The sequence below is a fragment of the Rhagoletis zephyria genome, unplaced genomic scaffold (assembly GCF_001687245.7).
Source record: "Rhagoletis zephyria isolate East Lansing unplaced genomic scaffold, Rhagoletis_zephyria_1.1 Rzeph_scaffold_00006, whole genome shotgun sequence".
NCBI lineage: Eukaryota > Metazoa > Arthropoda > Insecta > Diptera > Tephritidae > Rhagoletis > Rhagoletis zephyria.
In genome coordinates this window covers 378,978-396,367 of record NW_016157090.1, presented here as the reverse complement: position 1 = coordinate 396,367, position 17,390 = coordinate 378,978, and the positions used below count along the sequence as shown (strand labels likewise).

Here is a 17,390-nt window from a genome sequence, read left to right as displayed (position 1 = left end):
TTGTTCTAAATGGTGATTTTTTAAGAGCTTGATAACTTTTTTTTTAAAAAAAACGCATAAAATTTGCAAAATCTCATCGGTTCTTTATTTGAAACGTTAGATTGGTCCATGACATTTACTTTTTGAAGATAATTTCATTTAAATGTTGACCGCGGCTGCGTCTTAGGTGGTCCATTCGGAAAGTCCAATTTTGGGCAACTTTTTCGAGCATTTCGGCCGGAATAGCCCGAATTTCTTCGGAAATGTTGTCTTCCAAAGCTGGAATAGTTGCTGGCTTATTTCTGTAGACTTTAGACTTGACGTAGCCCCACAAAAAATAGTCTAAAGGCGTCAAATCGCATGATCTTGGTGGCCAACTTACCGGTCCATTTCTTGAGATGAATTGTTCTCCGAAGTTTTCCCTCAAAATGGCCATAGAATCGCGAGCTGTGTGGCATGTAGCGCCATCTTGTTGAAACCACATGTCAACCAAGTTCAGTTCTTCCATTTTTGGCAACAAAAAGTTTGTTAGCATCGAACGATAGCGATCGCCATTCACCGTAACGTTGCGTCCAACAGCATCTTTGAAAAAATACGGTCCAATGATTCCACCAGCGTACAAACCACACCAAACAGTGCATTTTTCGGGATGCATGGGCAGTTCTTGAACGGCTTCTGGTTGCTCTTCACTCCAAATGCGGCAATTTTGCTTATTTACGAAGCCATTCAACCAGAAATGAGCCTCATCGCTGAACAAAATTTGTCGATAAAAAAGCGGATTTTCTGCCAACTTTTCTAGGGCCCATTCACTGAAAATTCGACGTTGTGGCAGATCGTTCGGCTTCAGTTCTTGCACGAGCTGTATTTTATACGGTTTTACACCAAGATCTTTGCGTAAAATCTTCCATGTGGTCGAATAACACAAACCCAATTGCTGCGAACGGCGACGAATCGACATTTCACGGTCTTCAGCAACACTCTCAGAAACAGACGCAATATTCTCTTCTGTACGCACTGTACGCATTCGTGTGGTTGGTTTAATGTCCAATAAAGTAAACTGAGTGCGAAACTTGGTCACAATCGCATTAATTGTTTGCTCACTTGGTCGATTATGTAGACCATAAATCGGACGTAAAGCGCGAAACACATTTCGAACCGAACACTGATTTTGGTAATAAAATTCAATGATTTGCAAGCGTTGCTCGTTAGTAAGTCTATTCATGATGAAATGTCAAAGCATACTGAGCATCTTTCTCTTTGACACCATGTCTGAAATCCCACGTGATCTGTCAAATACTAATGCATGAAAATCCTAACCTCAAAAAAATCACCCGTTATTAACACCACCTTGTATAAATTCGCCTTGCCATATAATTAAACACAGGGTGTTTCCTTTTCTAATAACAATAAAAAAAATAACTAAATATTTCCTCTCAAAAAAAAACTATCATTAATTAAAAAATAAAGATTTGCATGCGGTGGTTAAATTTGGCAGCTGTTACCTAATCGGTTAAGGACCAAATGCATTACCGGAATCGGTTAGGGCACTGCCGGAAGTGCCAATTAAAAATAATAGTTGTGTTTTCGTATTCTCCAGCAAAAAATATCCAGTAACTTGCCAGTAACCAAATTTCGGAGAGTAAGCCAATATTTACTCCCAATGAGAGAAATATGCAAGAAAGTACAAAAACGCAAAACCAGCAAGAAGTTGCAAGTTTTATGAACAGCTGATTAATATGTTATTTTCAGACACAATTTTTTAAGAAAAATAGTTTTTTCCAACTTATTATATATTTAAATAGGTTCAGTTTGTCAATTGCAACTCTAAAAGCACCACAAACAATCCTTTGGTAATGGGCTGCAGCTGTTTTTCTTACTAGCAAATAGTTACTAGTAAAGATTTATCCAAAAAAAATCTAGTAAAACTTCAAGTTCAGCTGTCATTTTTGCTCCCTAAATTCTCTCTCATTTGCTGAATTCTTGCAAGATTTGCGTACGAAAACGCCTTCCAGTCAAAACCAGTTAAATTAGTATTGCATAGTGCGTACGTGAACAGGGCTAATGAAATGTATTCGGTTATTTGAGGCACTTTTTTCTCAGCTGTGCCACTTTTTGTATTTGAAAGCTGCTGCTTTTGCTATACGCTGCAGCTGCTGCTTGAGTTTTTCAGTTTGTGTCGTTCGCGTTGGTTGTCTCGGTTTTTAGTGTTTGTTCTTGGTGTTTGTTCGCTTTTATTTGTTAATAGTTCTGTAATAATATGAGTAAAATTGCTTTTGCGCATTTAAAACAAAAAGTATGATAAACTAATTTAAAGAATTTTTCTCTTATTTGAAGGGGCAAGTAGTGCTTGTGAAAGCGGGCGTGTGAAAATATCTGAAGGATCTCAGTAGCGCGCAACGCAGACAAAGAAATCGCGGAGCAGCGAAAAAAATCCAACGTCAGCAAAGTAGATTTGAGCGGTCCCCTTCATTGCGCAGCGTTGCGCAGTGTTATTTTTTGCAAAAATACATATATTTTTTTACCAATTAATTATAATAATATTGTGAAAGTGAAAAAAGCTTTAGATAGCAATTCGTCCCCATAACAGGTCGAGGAACGCATGTGAATTTTTCTCATAAATCGCAATTTACGTGTGTACGTGCGTTTTTTAGTGTATAATTCCCAACGACCGATTGTGATCACAAGTTAAACTAAATTAAAATAAATTATTTTCCAATAAAATGTGTATGAAAACGCTTATGCCTGCACACGGCATTTACGCCTTTTTAGTTGGCTTTGCCATTACATGCGCAAGCATACAACTCTCGCACAGCGCCGACGCAAACACTACCTCTGCTGGCCTCAGCGCAGCTGCAAATGCACCTGCATCGCCTGTGGAAGATGAAACATTCATACATCATCCACCGCCGCATTTTCTAAGCAATGGTGAAATAAGCGCACTATTCGGGAAGCTACAGGATCTTTATCCGCAGCTCGCCACGAAATATTCCATTGGCAAAACGGTGAAGGGTCGTGAAATGTATGCACTTGCATTGACTGCGCGCTACAATGATGACAAAAACGGTGATCTGCTGCGGCCAATGGTCAAGTTGACTGCAAATATACACGGCGATGAGGCGCTCGGTAGGCAAATGGTGCTATTTCTGGCAGAATATTTGACACTGAACTACGTAAATGTGCCGGAAGTTCAACGCCTTTTGAACAACACCGAAATACATATTTTACCCAGTTGCAATCCGGATGGATTTGCGGAGGCCAAGGTAAGTGGAATAGAAAAAAATTAGATTAGCAGATAAAGGTTCAATTAAATTGACAATTTTTGTTTAATTTTTGCTGTGTATGTGTGTACGTATGTACACTCTAGATCTTTCAATCCCGAAGCATTTTAACAATTTCGGGATTTCGGAATGCCAAAAGTTCTTAATCCGGGATCCCGAGATTTATCGGGATCTCGACTTAATCACAATTTGTGCATTTTGCAGTAGGCTCAACGTTCTCAGCGTCAAAAAAGAAAAATGGAACCACACAGATTCATTGCCGCCACGTTTGTTCTTATAGCCCGAACACAATGAAAACGACGAGCAACTGACCACAGCTGTCAAATTATTTTAACACGTACTCTTATGTAGATAATTATTTTGGCGACGACCGGGCTACGCGACGACTGTGGTTGTGGCCAGATTAGATCTAAATATTTCTATTTTTCCAGCGCCAGATCTTCCTCTTATTTTATGTCAAACCGATACAAATTCGTTTAGGTAATGAAGATAACAAATTGGAAGCTGTGGCCCGTAGCTGGTCGTTTTCAATGTGTTCAGAGCTTTAGGATACGCACTGACCGCAAGCCCATTTTTTTTTTTTTAATTACATACCCTCCTGAGTCCTCGCGTGTAGCCCACTGGACACTGTTTAAGTGGACATAAAATAAATTTTAAATTTATCTCAATTCGTTCCAGCTTTATACATACATATTTAGCTGGGCTTCTTAACCGCTTAAAAATCTCGCTTGCTGCTTTTTTTCTCGCAAATTAAATATTATCTTTTGTGATTGCTTTCCATAGCAAATATGAAGCGCTAGAATCATGTCTCTTAATTTTGGCAGAAATTGATTTTTTAGAAATTTGTAAAATAGTTTGCCAAAAGAGCATTGCGTAAAAAATTTGCAATGCAAAATTATTGCAAAAAAAACCGCAACAAACTAAGGTGTATTTTCTACAAATTAGCATAAGAAACTTTTGATAAAATTAGTAAATGCAAACGAAGAGAAATCTTGACTTAGAATTAAATTTACATACATGCATACATACATATGTCCATACTCGTATAATAAAACACCGTTGGAAACAACTATTTAACAGATGGATTGCGGTAGGTATGTATGTACATACAGTGACGAACAAAAGTATTGGCCCAGAGAATTTTTCGCAATATATGCCAAGTTTTTTATTCTAATTATTTTTTTCGATACTTTTTTGTTAAAAAAATATAGTTCATAAACATAAACACTCTAAATGCAAAATTTAGGAAAATCAATATTACATATTAATTTCCAATTTTCTATTCAGATTTTCTAGAAAATATATAGCCCATTCAAATTTAGTACAACAAAATGAAAGTTTGGAGTTGCTAGAAAATCGCGTTGATTTTTGACCATTTTTTTGCGGATGGTGTTATTATTTGGCAACATCAAACTTGCACTTTGTTATACTAAAATTGAAAGTTGCTAGGCGATACACATATACGAGTATTTTCGCATAATATTTTAGGCTCATTACTTCAGCCTAAATTGGAGCACCGTAGAGTAAGACTGAGCTGACTGGTCGCCGGGGACTAGCAGGACGCAGTGGATGAAGCTACAGACCTGCCACGGCATTACGAACTGCGACAGGTTGCCTCCTGATGACGCCCCAACACCACTTACATGACGAGGCGCATGACGAGAGGTTTATCAAACAACCTCTGGACCCGTCAACCTACCGACAGGCCCTGAACAGCATTCACAGGGAATCAGTATCAAGTTATGTAGCTCCCGCCCTGTGAATGCCGTTCTAGGCACACAACCACCGGACGTGGACGGGACAGAACTTTGTCTGCCTCGGGAGACCCGCACTACAATAGCCCAACTTCGTTCTGGCTATTGCAGCAGGCTCAACTCCTACTTGAGCAGAATCAACGAGGATGTGCCCAACAAATGCCCGGCATGTGGAGAGTCGCCACATGACTCCCGGCACCTCTTTACATGCCCTGAGAACCCCACTCAGCTAACGCCCCTGTCCCTATGGACAGCCCCTGTGGAAGTAGCACACTTCCTGCGCCTCCCCCTAGCTGAAATTGACGACAAAGTTGATGGATGAATCGCCCCGAACGGGGCTTATTAGCCGCTACAACAACAACAACAACTGAGCTGACCACTATACTAAGCAATGCTTTTCTACTATGTTTAGGACCGCCGATAGTTGGTATCATTCTAAATAGACATGCCTGTAAATTCGATGCTTTCTTTGCTGCATACAGGTGGGTCTTAACCATTAAAAATTACCCCCAAACTTTGTTTCTACGGTCTTTCTGCTACTTATCAATACTGCCTCTGTTTTGTGATCAGCGAATCCTAAATATTTTGATGTGATGATAGCCATACTCGCTTCGCTGGCTTTCCTTTTAGCATCATGTATATTATTCGCTACAATTACTACGGCGATATCGTCTGCGAATCCTATTATTTTTGTCCGAGGAGGCATATCGATGCTTAGAACCTCGTCATACATTAAGTTCCACAGTAGAGGCGCGAGAACCCAACCTTGGGGTACCCCATGGTAACGCTTCCATGTTTTTTTTTTTTTACCAAGCATTTGAGGAAGTTTGACGTGTGTTCTTCCCTCATTTAGAGGAGGAACAGTTCTCTCTTGGTTTAAGGGGGGAACTCTTCCCACAGCTATGGGATGATCAGTATGCAGAGGTATAAGTAGTATGTACGCTTAAATGAGGTACATAGTACTTGTCTTAAGGCAGTGGGTAGTTTTTCTTTGCATTTATTTGGAGTCTCTGTTAGTTGGAAATGGTATGCACGCGATCGTTTTGTGCCTTGAAGTGTAGTTTGTGGCAAACTTGGTTTCACGCAAAATGTTAAATGAATTTTCGTCTGGGGTATGGCGGGCACGCCTTCGAAATTAACTGTGACCCACAGTATACTCGTTACACTTGAGAGTTTACAGCCTTTCAAAAGCTTATTCGAACTGGTTCTATATTGTGATAGTTTATGCGAGTGTCACCTGGATCTGTGAGGGCCTTTCGATATTGCCTGTAGTAATGGCTTGCTTTGGGAAACAAAATCATGAAACATCTTTGACAGTGAATTCAACATTATAAGACTGCTATTCAGTATATTCTTTGCATTCAAAAGTATTGAAAAATATTAAACGAATGAAAATTGCGAACAATCGACAACAGGTAGTTATTTTTTCTTTTTGCTAAATAAATAAACATTTGCTTATAATACAATAACAGAACAGACAAGCGATAACCCACGTCGTCGTGCCCTCGAAAAAAATAAAAATAAAATAAAAAAGCGAGTATGGTGGCGTTTTTTTTTTTTTAAATTTTATTTATAAGACATGCCTCATTCCATGTCTCTTTATCTCGTATATGCATTGCTTTTCTACTTGTTTTAGCAAGAAATACTTACACTATATATACTTGTGCTTATACATATACTAAGTACATACATATGTAAGTAGATGGTCTCTAGTATTTACATACATCCCACTCGTCTTTCGCTAGCAGGTGGTAAGTACTATCTTCTTTCAATAACCACCTTTGATGAGAAGCGTGTAGAATCAGAAAAGTTGTGCAAGCGAGCTGGTGAAGAGGCTTTCATAAAAAATAAAATAAAAGCAATAAACAATGGTAGAAATAATTGAGATAAACAGCAACTGCTAGCTGGCATAAATAGTAGATAAATACACCTACACTTCTACATAAGTACATACAAATGCACCTAAACATATTGTCGATATATCTACATATCGTCGTTTAAAGTACAAAGCCGCATATCAAGATAATGCAAAACCAGCGTATGTCAGGTTGCATAAATGATTTTCTAGAGAGTAAAAAAACTCATATTTCAAAATGGTTCTCTTTTTATAAAGCAAACACATTTCTGGCTGGAATATTTCAGGACGAATGGCAAAGGATTGAGCCAAGAGCTTGTGTGAGCAAATCCAATTTTTGGCAGCTAATGTCAGTTACGCGCTTTTGCAGAATGGCGATGCGCGGTTTTGTACTTTAAACGACGACATGTATGTATGGCTGTGTGAAATGAAATGAACTACAAATGTACCTAAGTATATTTACTTATAGAAAAAAAATAGTAGCATTTTGTCACGAGTCTTTGCTACTTGGGTGACAAGAAGGAGCCGCAACCAACCAACCACTCGATAGTCTAACGAACTGCAGTCACATCAATCGACAAAGGCTTGCTAGCATTATTTGCCAACGTTGGCCCTGGGTTGGGTACTGCTTTTCGTTTTTTTTTCCCCCCCACTTCAACAACCTGGCAAAGTAAATTTCAAACCACTTACGGCACACTTGAAAAATACTCTATCTACAATTAAGTTCAATGGTTTCTTCCGGCGCGTCACATTTTTTTACATTTGTTTCACTTTTTTTTTATTTCTCCAACACTTTTTATTAGTTGTTTATGCGGTTGTTTGAGTCATCTTCAACAATTTAAATAACCGGCGAAACTGGTCAGGCCAAGTGTTTGTGAAGGCTGATCGCGCTTGTCTTCAGCGATGCCGACTGACAAATACTACTTGTTTATTCTTTATTTATTTATAAAATTTTTTATGTATTTTAAGTGTCAGCTTAGTTGTTGCAAAGTCAGCTTTACGAACGTGATTCATTCATACCTTTAAGGTTTCTTGCTGACACCCTTTGCAAGTCAATTTTCGCCTCTACTATGTTTGTGTATCGTATTTTTTTTTTTCTTTTTGCTCAATTGCTTAAGTGCGATTTTTTTCGCTTAAATCGTCTGTTTTTTCTTGCGTTTTTTTTTTTTTTTTGTATAAAATTTCTCATGTTGCAGTTTTCTTATGATTTTTTTGTTTGCACAAAAACTTACGCTGGCCAGCAAAGTGGTTCTCTTATTTCAATGCATTTGGTGAGTTGTGTGGCGGATTTATTAAAATGTTGTTGGTGTTATTCCCTTCCTTTTAAATGCATGTTTTCCGTTTACTTGAGTTTCTCGCTATTTCTAATATATTTTGTTGGGGCTTTTTGCAGTATTTTTTGTAACCTAATTTTTTCACCTTTCTTACAACTTTATTGTAGCTCTATGGCCTTAGATGGGTATTTATGTAAATTTATCATGGCGATGCCTTTCACTTTCTTCTTCTATGCGCCCTTTCTTTTTTCGTGGCTGGCATTTGGAAATGTTCCCAATTTGTTGATTATTGGCAATTGTGGACACATATCGTTACCCTAATATAGAAAGGCCGTATCTCACATCGTCGCTGAAATGCTAAAAAAGCCGAACTAACTAAAATTGTTTATTGCATAAAACGATGTGGGCACTTATAATTCGATGAAATGCATCGAACTCACCAAAAAGAGATTTTTGGATTTTTTGCTTAGTTGACATTTAGATGGATATTCTAGAAGTGAAATTTATTTGTAGCAAAAAAATCTTAACCCTTTTTCCAGAGATTTAACGGGATGGCCTAGACCACCGGGCCTTTAAAATGGAGGGAAGCAAAACAAAAGTTACGTATTTTTATACTTATAATCCGAATCTGTACTAAAGATTTGCATATCTAATTTGAAAAAAAAAAAATGGACTTCCGGTAAGTTTAGCCCAGTATACCCGACTTAGTAGATAAAATTTTTGTTGTTTTCAAAATTTCACTCCATTTTAGCGGGGGTTAGACCACCCGTCCACCCCCTGTATATTTTCATGCAGAGCTTAAATTTTTTTTGAACGCTTCCACAAGTGTTTTTGTAATATACCCAGGATAGGAAAGGGCCGGCTTCGTCTAATTCCAATAGTTTACGTTTTTTGTTAGGTGTGAACACGTTATAATCGTAACACATACGAATTTGATGCTAGCATTGTACGAATTCTGTGACATGAAGCAGTTGGCAAAACTAATCGAAATGATAAAATTAGCTTAAAGCATTTCAAATTGTGTTTATCAAGCCATTAACTGTGATGTTCCATTGCCACGATTGTTGTCAAGCATTTTGAAAGTGTGAGGTCCGCTTTAGTTTATGAATCAAAACGTTTATATAAAATAAATGAGAATTTTATGCCTTTAAGAAAAATCGGATCGAAAAAGGCTCAATTATTATTTTTTGTAGGTATTTTTAATTTCAAAATGTACATGCTCAATTATTATTGACGAAATAAAAAAGTTCTACGGATCGTTTTTTTTTTTTAATTTCTTTAGCAGGGAAGTACCTTGTTTTTTTTTAAATATGTTAATTTATTGATTTTTTTTTATTATTCACAATGTTTTTCAAGTTAAGCTTTTTATTTTTTCTATAAAAGTGTTTTCCATGCATTAAATAAATCAAAGTCTCAAACTTTATACAAAATCTAGAAAAAACTCAATGAATTTCAAACAAAATTTTGAACTTTTTATCTGAATTTTTAGAATATATTTTGGGTATGCTGTTTTATAGCGCATAAAATTCTACATAGTATGACAAAGATAGGGCTGGTTTTTTTTTAATTTCGAATTTGTTGAATTTTTCTGCGTTTTTTTATAGAGTTTGAAACTTGGATTTATACGGTTTTTATAGAAAAATATATAGTATAATAGTTTTTTACGCATTTTCTTCCGTCTCAGTTTCTTACAACTTTGAAATATTTTTTTCTAATCTAATACCCATTTAATTCTGATAAGCAATATAATTTTCTAATCAACATTTTTGCATCAATCAGTACATCAATAGTCGCTATGTTTCCAGTCCAGACTCGTAATTTCTGCGAATTTAGTACTTCATTTGAAATTGTTTAACTTTTTTTCACCAGCACTCACTCAGCAGTCATTTGTGTGCCACCAGCAAGCCAAATGAAACTGGTTTTTCCGCTTTTCTCTTCAATTGTAAAGCAAAAAGATTTACGGCAAGCTGAGCGAAATATAGCTGGCGTCATTTACTATGGAAATAGCACAGCGCGGCAAGGAAATGACATAAAAAATTACAGTATATGTATATTCATACATATATTAGAGATGTGCGTGTTATTAACGAATTAATCGAAACCCGAACACGTTAATTCCAAAGAGAGTTTGTTGTAGTAGAGTATAAAAGGAAAACTTTTTAATGGTGAAAGTGTCTTTTCAGTGTATTTTCTTTTTATTTATTTCACCACCATAAATACCATTCCTACGAAAAACTAATCTTTGCATACGCTTAGAAGTCACAGCACGTAAAACAAATAAAAAGGTTTTGAATACGTACATATGTATGACCATATGTATCTATGTGTTTATATGTATGAAACATTGAAAAGAAAACCACTTCCATGAAACTTGCTGGTGTCTGCGGCGAGCAAGTCCAAATGTTGACGTAAGCTGCGCACTCATTCGCATATCCTGCCAGCCTTGCGCTATTCATTTACTACGAACTTTTGTAACGCATAAAATATTTATTATTGGCCTTTTCATTCACAAGTTTATTCACACAAACATATGTAAATTTGTATGGAATTCTTTTTCATGCCAATTGACGTCGCTTCTTCGAAGGAGGAACTACAGAGTAGCAAGGTAAAAAAACGAATGTTGAAGTAAATTGTAAAAACTGCGAAAAGGATGTCATCGCATACTGGAAATCTATTTTTAGACTAATCACGCGTCATTTTCAAAGCGAAATTTGTTGTAGATACGTAAAAGTGTAAAAGATGGGCGTTGGTGTAATAAAAGCTTTTCATATCAACGATTGTTGCGCACAAAACTCAGTTTTAATGTAGGACATTCTAAAAATAGAAAAAAAAAATACATTAAATTTTTGAATAAAAATAGCTGATTTCTATTACAATTTATTCCAAATACACCAATACACTGAACCAAAAAGACCAATACACTAACCAAAATTACACCTACAGCCAGCCAAACACAAACTTACAGCCTGCCAGAAAACCGTAAGAAGAAATTACGTTACTTATATGCAGAAGTGTAGTATGCCCGCGACTCCGTCTGCGTAGATTAATACTTTTTAAAAATTAATTTCATACTGAAAGTGCCAAACGTATCTTAAACTTAGAGATTTTCTATTAAATAAACTTTTGAACTCTGTTACCAACATACAGGCTTACTTAGGTAGCTATACAACAGTATACATATACATATATAACAACATATACATATTTAACTGCAAAAAGCCTATTAGATCTGAACTAAGTCCAACCATAAATATAGATTTTCGAGAAATACGTATACGTTTTTAATTCCATCTAAATCGGCCACCTACCGGCTTCCTACACTCAGAATAAATTCAAGTAAATACATATATTTCTCTAAACACATAATTTGGTAGTAATAACCAAATAATTTATGTTTAACCAAATCATTTGGTAAGAGAAACATTTTTAGTTGACATAACTAATTTCGAGAAAAAAAAGTATTTCCCGTCGGATTGCAGTATCCGTTTCTAATCTCATCAAAATGGTTTCATAAATACAGATTCGGATCATAAACAGTTATTTTCTGAATAACTCGACTGCAGCGCCATCTGGCGGATCTATTTTTCTCAAAAGTATTTTTCATCACACTTGCAGTATATGTATATTTTTGATTTCATCAAAACGCACGGTTAATACAGATTTTCGACTCTATCGCTTAAAATAAAGCCTGTGTTCGTGCCACGGTTGCAAGGAATATACGGTCCAAATTTAGTTGAAATTCGCCTATAAGGTTTTGAGTCAAGTTTTAACAAAGAGAACGGCTAACTTTGTATATGTACATATATATATATATATATATATATATATATAGAAGATGAGAAAATTAAGGTTTTGTGAAAATTTTAATTAGATAAACACTTTACGCTTTGCTTTTCTGACGCTCAGTGACCATAACTTTTTCAATTCTGCAAATATTCTGTTTTGAAAATTTCAGCCAAAAATTATTGGCTGGGGTACAAAAGATTTTTAAGTTAGAAAAGTTAAATATTTTCAATTAAAAAAATTTTAGCTACCCATAAGATTGCCCAAAAAGTGATTAATAACTCAGCTATTTTCCGTTGTGTAAACGCATGGAATAATATCAACGGATTGCTGAATGCTGTTTTCTACTAGTGAAATTAGAAAATCTTGAATGAAAGAAATGAATGATTATTTTGTATTTCAGTCCGTTGTTTTTTTTTGCGGTATACAAATAAAAAATAAACAATGACATGTTTATGCAAAAAAATAGTCATGACAATGACAATTGATTTTCCCACACAGCTTCCATGAAATGGGCTGCTCATATTTCTTGCCACAGAATTGTTGTTTGCACTCAATTGTGCCAAAATAAAATCTCTAACAATAGTCACCAGATAAACCGAATTGCTACCACTAATATTTCGAGATATTATTATCGATGTTGTTTATCGATATAACGACTTATTTTTTCATTATTGTACTCATTTAATCCATAAGACTGCGGGCATTTTTGATATTGTTATCGATTTACTTTTAGATACAGCCATAATCAGATATTATAAAATAGATAATATAAAATTTTCGTTACTGTTTTTTCGATATTTTTACATATATTTATCGATATTGTTATCGCTATCGCTATTAAGTTGAAAAATAAATAAAAAAAAAAAAACAAGTGGAAAATCGATAAAAAGAGACAAATCATCGATACATATGTACTCTCAAAAAAGACATTCATAATGGCTTAATCAACGCTAGTTTAATTAAACTCATTAACACTTTATCCATACATACATGTGCTGCCATAAAAACGCAACGCGCATTAGCGAAAATGGCGAAACGCAGACTACTGCCACGCCAACATATCCAACCCAACCCGTCTGCACAGCATGACCGTATGGTATTGGCTATAAAACAGTCATGTGATCGACTCGACCAGAGGCTGTCTAGCTTATTGACGAGCTGGCTGGCTGGCTGGCTATTTGCCCAGCTTGCTAAGTAATTGACCAGCAATCGTCATGTCACTAGGGCGAATTGGCAAATCTATCGCTATTTACATTGTAATTATTGTTTAATGCATTTTCGCTACGGATTTCTCTTCGGATTTGTAGTTACATAGGCTGTTTTCTCTTTCTGTCAGCATAGCGAGTGGCATTTATGTTGCACTACTTCAAGTAGCTGTGTTTATGAAATCAGTTCTCTGACGGTGCTCGTCACTATTCGAATTTTCCGGGAAAGGAGCAGTGTCACTATTCGAAATAATTATGTTTATATGTATTAAAAAAAAAAATTAAATTACTTCCGCTCTGCAATATTTCAATGTCAATTGTTTTGTTAACAATCTCCAATCAGCTATTTCGGTTTCAAAGCGGAGCCAATTCTGAAAGTTATAGCTGCTAAATACATACATACATATTTACGTCTGTTCTTGCCTACTTTTTTGTTAAAACCTTTCTAATTCATGGCTCTAATTCATGTGCATGTCGGATATGTAATTCAGCAAGTGTTAAATGTCTAATGCTTAGCTTAATTCCACCGTTACCCCAGCTAATCCGTTCACAGCTCAGCTACTGTTGAAGCGCTCAGGTAAATACATACATTGTTATGCTTTTCCAATCCTCATGTGTAAATCTTGTTTTTTTATTTCTTTGCTCAACCACCAAGCTAATTGTTTGTTTACGCGGGCACTTACTTAATAATGAGTGTTGTTGAACGTTGAAAGCTCGCTTCTCTCTGCACTTGAGCCAATTTGGATGCTGACGTCACCAGTGATGCCAGATTGTAGGTAATTGCCCTGTCTTAGCGATATTTTGCAATTAAAGTTATTAAAAGGGAAAAAGGACATTAAAAACGAAAAAAAAGGATCTTTATGTAACACAACTATCGGTGCCTAATTGCTTGAAATTCAACTAAGAGTGTTCGGCACTCTTACACAGCACTGCATAGTGGTCTGAATAGAGAATCTAGCCGGACAAAACTATTTTAATAGATTGGTTTTGATGGATTTGTACATAACTTCGTATCTACTAGTTTATGGGGCCACTGATTACAAATCTTCAGTCAGGTTTCGAAAATCCAATATGGCGGACAGATTTTTAAAAATTTATTGCATTCGCCCGAAACTTGTTACTCGACGGTATTTGGAGTCGCTGATCATGAATCTGACCATACATTTTTAAAATTCGAAATGGCGGATCCGATATGGCGCAATAATTAAAAAAAAAGTTATTGAATTCGGCTCGAAACTTGTTTCTCGGGGGTTTTTGGTAATATTTCGGAGTTTTTATGGTGGCTGATTACTAATCTGAAAGCAGGTTTCAAAAATCCAATATGGTGGAAAATTTAAAAAAATTATTGAATTCGCTCAAAACTTGTTACTCTGTAAGCGGAAGTATTTAGTTTTTTTCTATTTAAATATTAAAATAAAAATAATTTCAAGTCCAAATTTTCACGTTGAGCTTAAAGGGCTATATAAAATTTATTTATTAAATTTTAGAAATTAAATTTTTTGCAATAGACGCACCGCTCAACTTAGGTAGGTAATAGAAAGCGCACAAAAATAACGTTTCTTTGCTGCAGCTAACTTACTTGCATCGATTAGCCAACTTATAAGCTTAATATTCTTTTATTAGTAAAAGAGATTAAAAAAAAACAAAAAATTAGTTAGTTTAGTAAATCCGACCTGTGTGCACTGTAGGGAAAATATCAAGTTTCGAAATAATACAAAAAAAAGCCGAGACGCGAAAATTTAATTTTGGGTTATAGATCATGGATCTGTGTACCATTTTTTCAGATCAGGCTATTTTTCCAAGAAATTGTAATGTTTATGAAAAAAAATTTCAACTTTAACAAGGAAAAAATTTAAACACTAACAACTTTTTTGTAATTTTTTCTTATTTGTGTTAAAGCCTATTCTGTTGCCAAAAAATTAAGCGATGAAAATCGCTGGATAAATGAACCACTTTTGAAATGTCAAATGAAAATGTGTAATAATTTTTAGTATGAAAAAGAATCCAGGAAAAAATGTTACTCATACGCCATATACATGGCGAATACTCATACATTACTCGTCCATGGCGTATGTATGGGTACTAGAAATGTTAATCCCGGGATCCCGGGATCCAGTTTTGGCTATATTCCTTTTGTTTATTTAATACTAGCTTTTACCCGCGGGTTTCACCCCACGTCTCTAAAACAAATATGAAAAATATTTTATGTAAATATGTTATACCCTCTGCTCCAATTTTACTATAGCCGTGTTGGCAGCGTATGGTAGGACAGCTGTATAGCTTGGGTGTTATGGAATGAAATGCAATAATAATTTTTTGGCACTACAGGTGTTTTTATTTAGGTCAAAATATCTCCAATAAATTATATAATAGAAGAAATACTATCTAATTTCCTACGAATAATAACTCTAATAGTATTTCACAGCATTTTTTAATACTTCAAAGTATCTATTAACATAAATGCATTTTCCAATACAATTATCATACATTTTATTTTCGATAAAGTTTCAGGTCTTTTAAATTCGAAAGGCATATCAAAAGGAATTAAAGGAGTCATGTGACTTGTGGTTCCAAAGTTATGGCTGATGAAAAATTCCACGCCTATATTATAAACCTTACTATAAGCACCTACCATTGATATGTTTGCATACCAAATTTCAATTTTATGTAACTTATGGTTCCGAAGTTATGGCTGATTAGAAAATCTACGACTATGAGAAATGCATCTGCTTAAAATGTTTAAGGTTTTGTTCAATAGTTGTCAAAATTCTTCGAATTTTTATAAATGTAGCTGATGTTAAATTTTCATTAAATCTCTAATATGTAAAAAGATATTAGGGATGGGAACTTTAGAGTTATTTTGAGTGAACCGTTAAGTTTTACTTCGTTCACCTTACTGAACTAGTTCATTTAGTTCAATTGACGAATACGTATGTTATTTTAGACAAAGTTAAATTATTTGTATTAACGAAAACAAAAGCTTTGATAATTTGAATTCACAGAATACTTTTACATACATAAAAAAACGTATGTGTATGGAACATATACAAAATCACATCGTCGACCGCCTAAATCGCCATTGTAGCGAAAATTAGATTTGGTAACCCTGAATATAAACATCAAGATTTATGCATAAAAGTCGTAAAATCGTTATTAAAAGAACTGATTTGTATTATTAAAAGAACTGATTTGTTAAATATTAGCTAGAGAAAAACCGCCTGTGTCAATGCCATCGAAGAAAGACGGGGTTTTCGATCTTCTGTAAAATTTGACTGCCGCAAGAAAGGCGGTTTTGCAATTGGTCGATGGTCGCTTTTGCAAAGTCATCAACGATATGCAAATTATTAACCCTTTTTTAAACGAGGGCTGCATTTGCAGTAATGGCAATCTTCTTAGCATTATTGCTATTACACAAAAATATTTAGTAACATGCGTAAGTACGTAGCTTATTTAACTTAAACATCAATCTTTTGCAGAGTTTTCGTATAAATAAAATACAAAATGAGAAATAGTAGCACCGACAAATTTAGTTCAATGAAAACACCGAGCTAGCAGGCTAGTTCATTGAGATGAACTAGTTCTCAAGTTCATTTAGTTCCTAAGCCTATTACATACTTATTTTAGGATAAATTGTGTTTATTTTTGAGAATTCTTTTCGTTGAAGATGTTGCTAATTTTGTTCCAAATAAAACAAATTCGAGGCTATGGTATATGGAAGAAAATGAGTAATGCTTTCAATAGAGTAATTACAAAACTTTATAAAAACTAAAGTTCAAAATCCTGGGTTCTAATAAACACTGAAACTAATTTGTTGATGTAGTAGTTATTTTTAAATTATACTAAGTAATCTACCGTACTTTATACAAAGCTGAATTTCGAAAGAAAATGAGTTATGAGTAATAAGAATGCTATCCCTTTACTACTGACATATATGTTTTGAATCCTAAAGAAATTTCGTGGTATTATTTTATTTAAAATGTGGGTAATTGAGGGATTTTTCCCGATTTTCGTAGGTAATTAACAGAGAATGTCTGGCATCACTGGACGCCACTAATGCGCCCTCTGAAATTCTGTGCTCCCCACGCTCTGCGTATTGCTCTCTTTGTGCGCTCTATCTCTTTCTCCCTTCGTCAAATTAAAGCTCAGCTTTTGCTACGTGATTTATTGTACTGTTTTCGCTTTTTCGCTTCACACACACATGCAATATTTTTTAGTAAGCTAAAGCGGTGAGCTATGGGCAGTTCTGTGTTCGATTAACA

At 35.2% G+C, this 17,390-nt stretch overlaps 1 protein-coding gene across 4 annotated transcripts in view; it reads left to right on the top strand.

Moving 5' to 3' along the window:
* The first annotated feature begins 2,104 nt into the window (after positions 1-2,104).
* Positions 2,105-17,390, top strand: part of svr (Carboxypeptidase D svr) — a 51,501-nt gene continuing 36,215 nt past the window's right edge. The window contains exons 1-2 of one of the 4 annotated variants that reach the window (XM_017634082.1): positions 2,105-2,228; positions 2,314-3,239. In XM_017634082.1, coding sequence (XP_017489571.1) covers positions 2,700-3,239 — 540 coding nt within the window. In that variant the 5' untranslated portion in view covers positions 2,105-2,228; positions 2,314-2,699. Of the gene's footprint in view, positions 3,240-17,390 lie in introns of all 4 variants that reach the window. The other 3 variants (XM_017634287.1, XM_017634219.1, XM_017634148.1) reach the window with 3 other exon arrangements.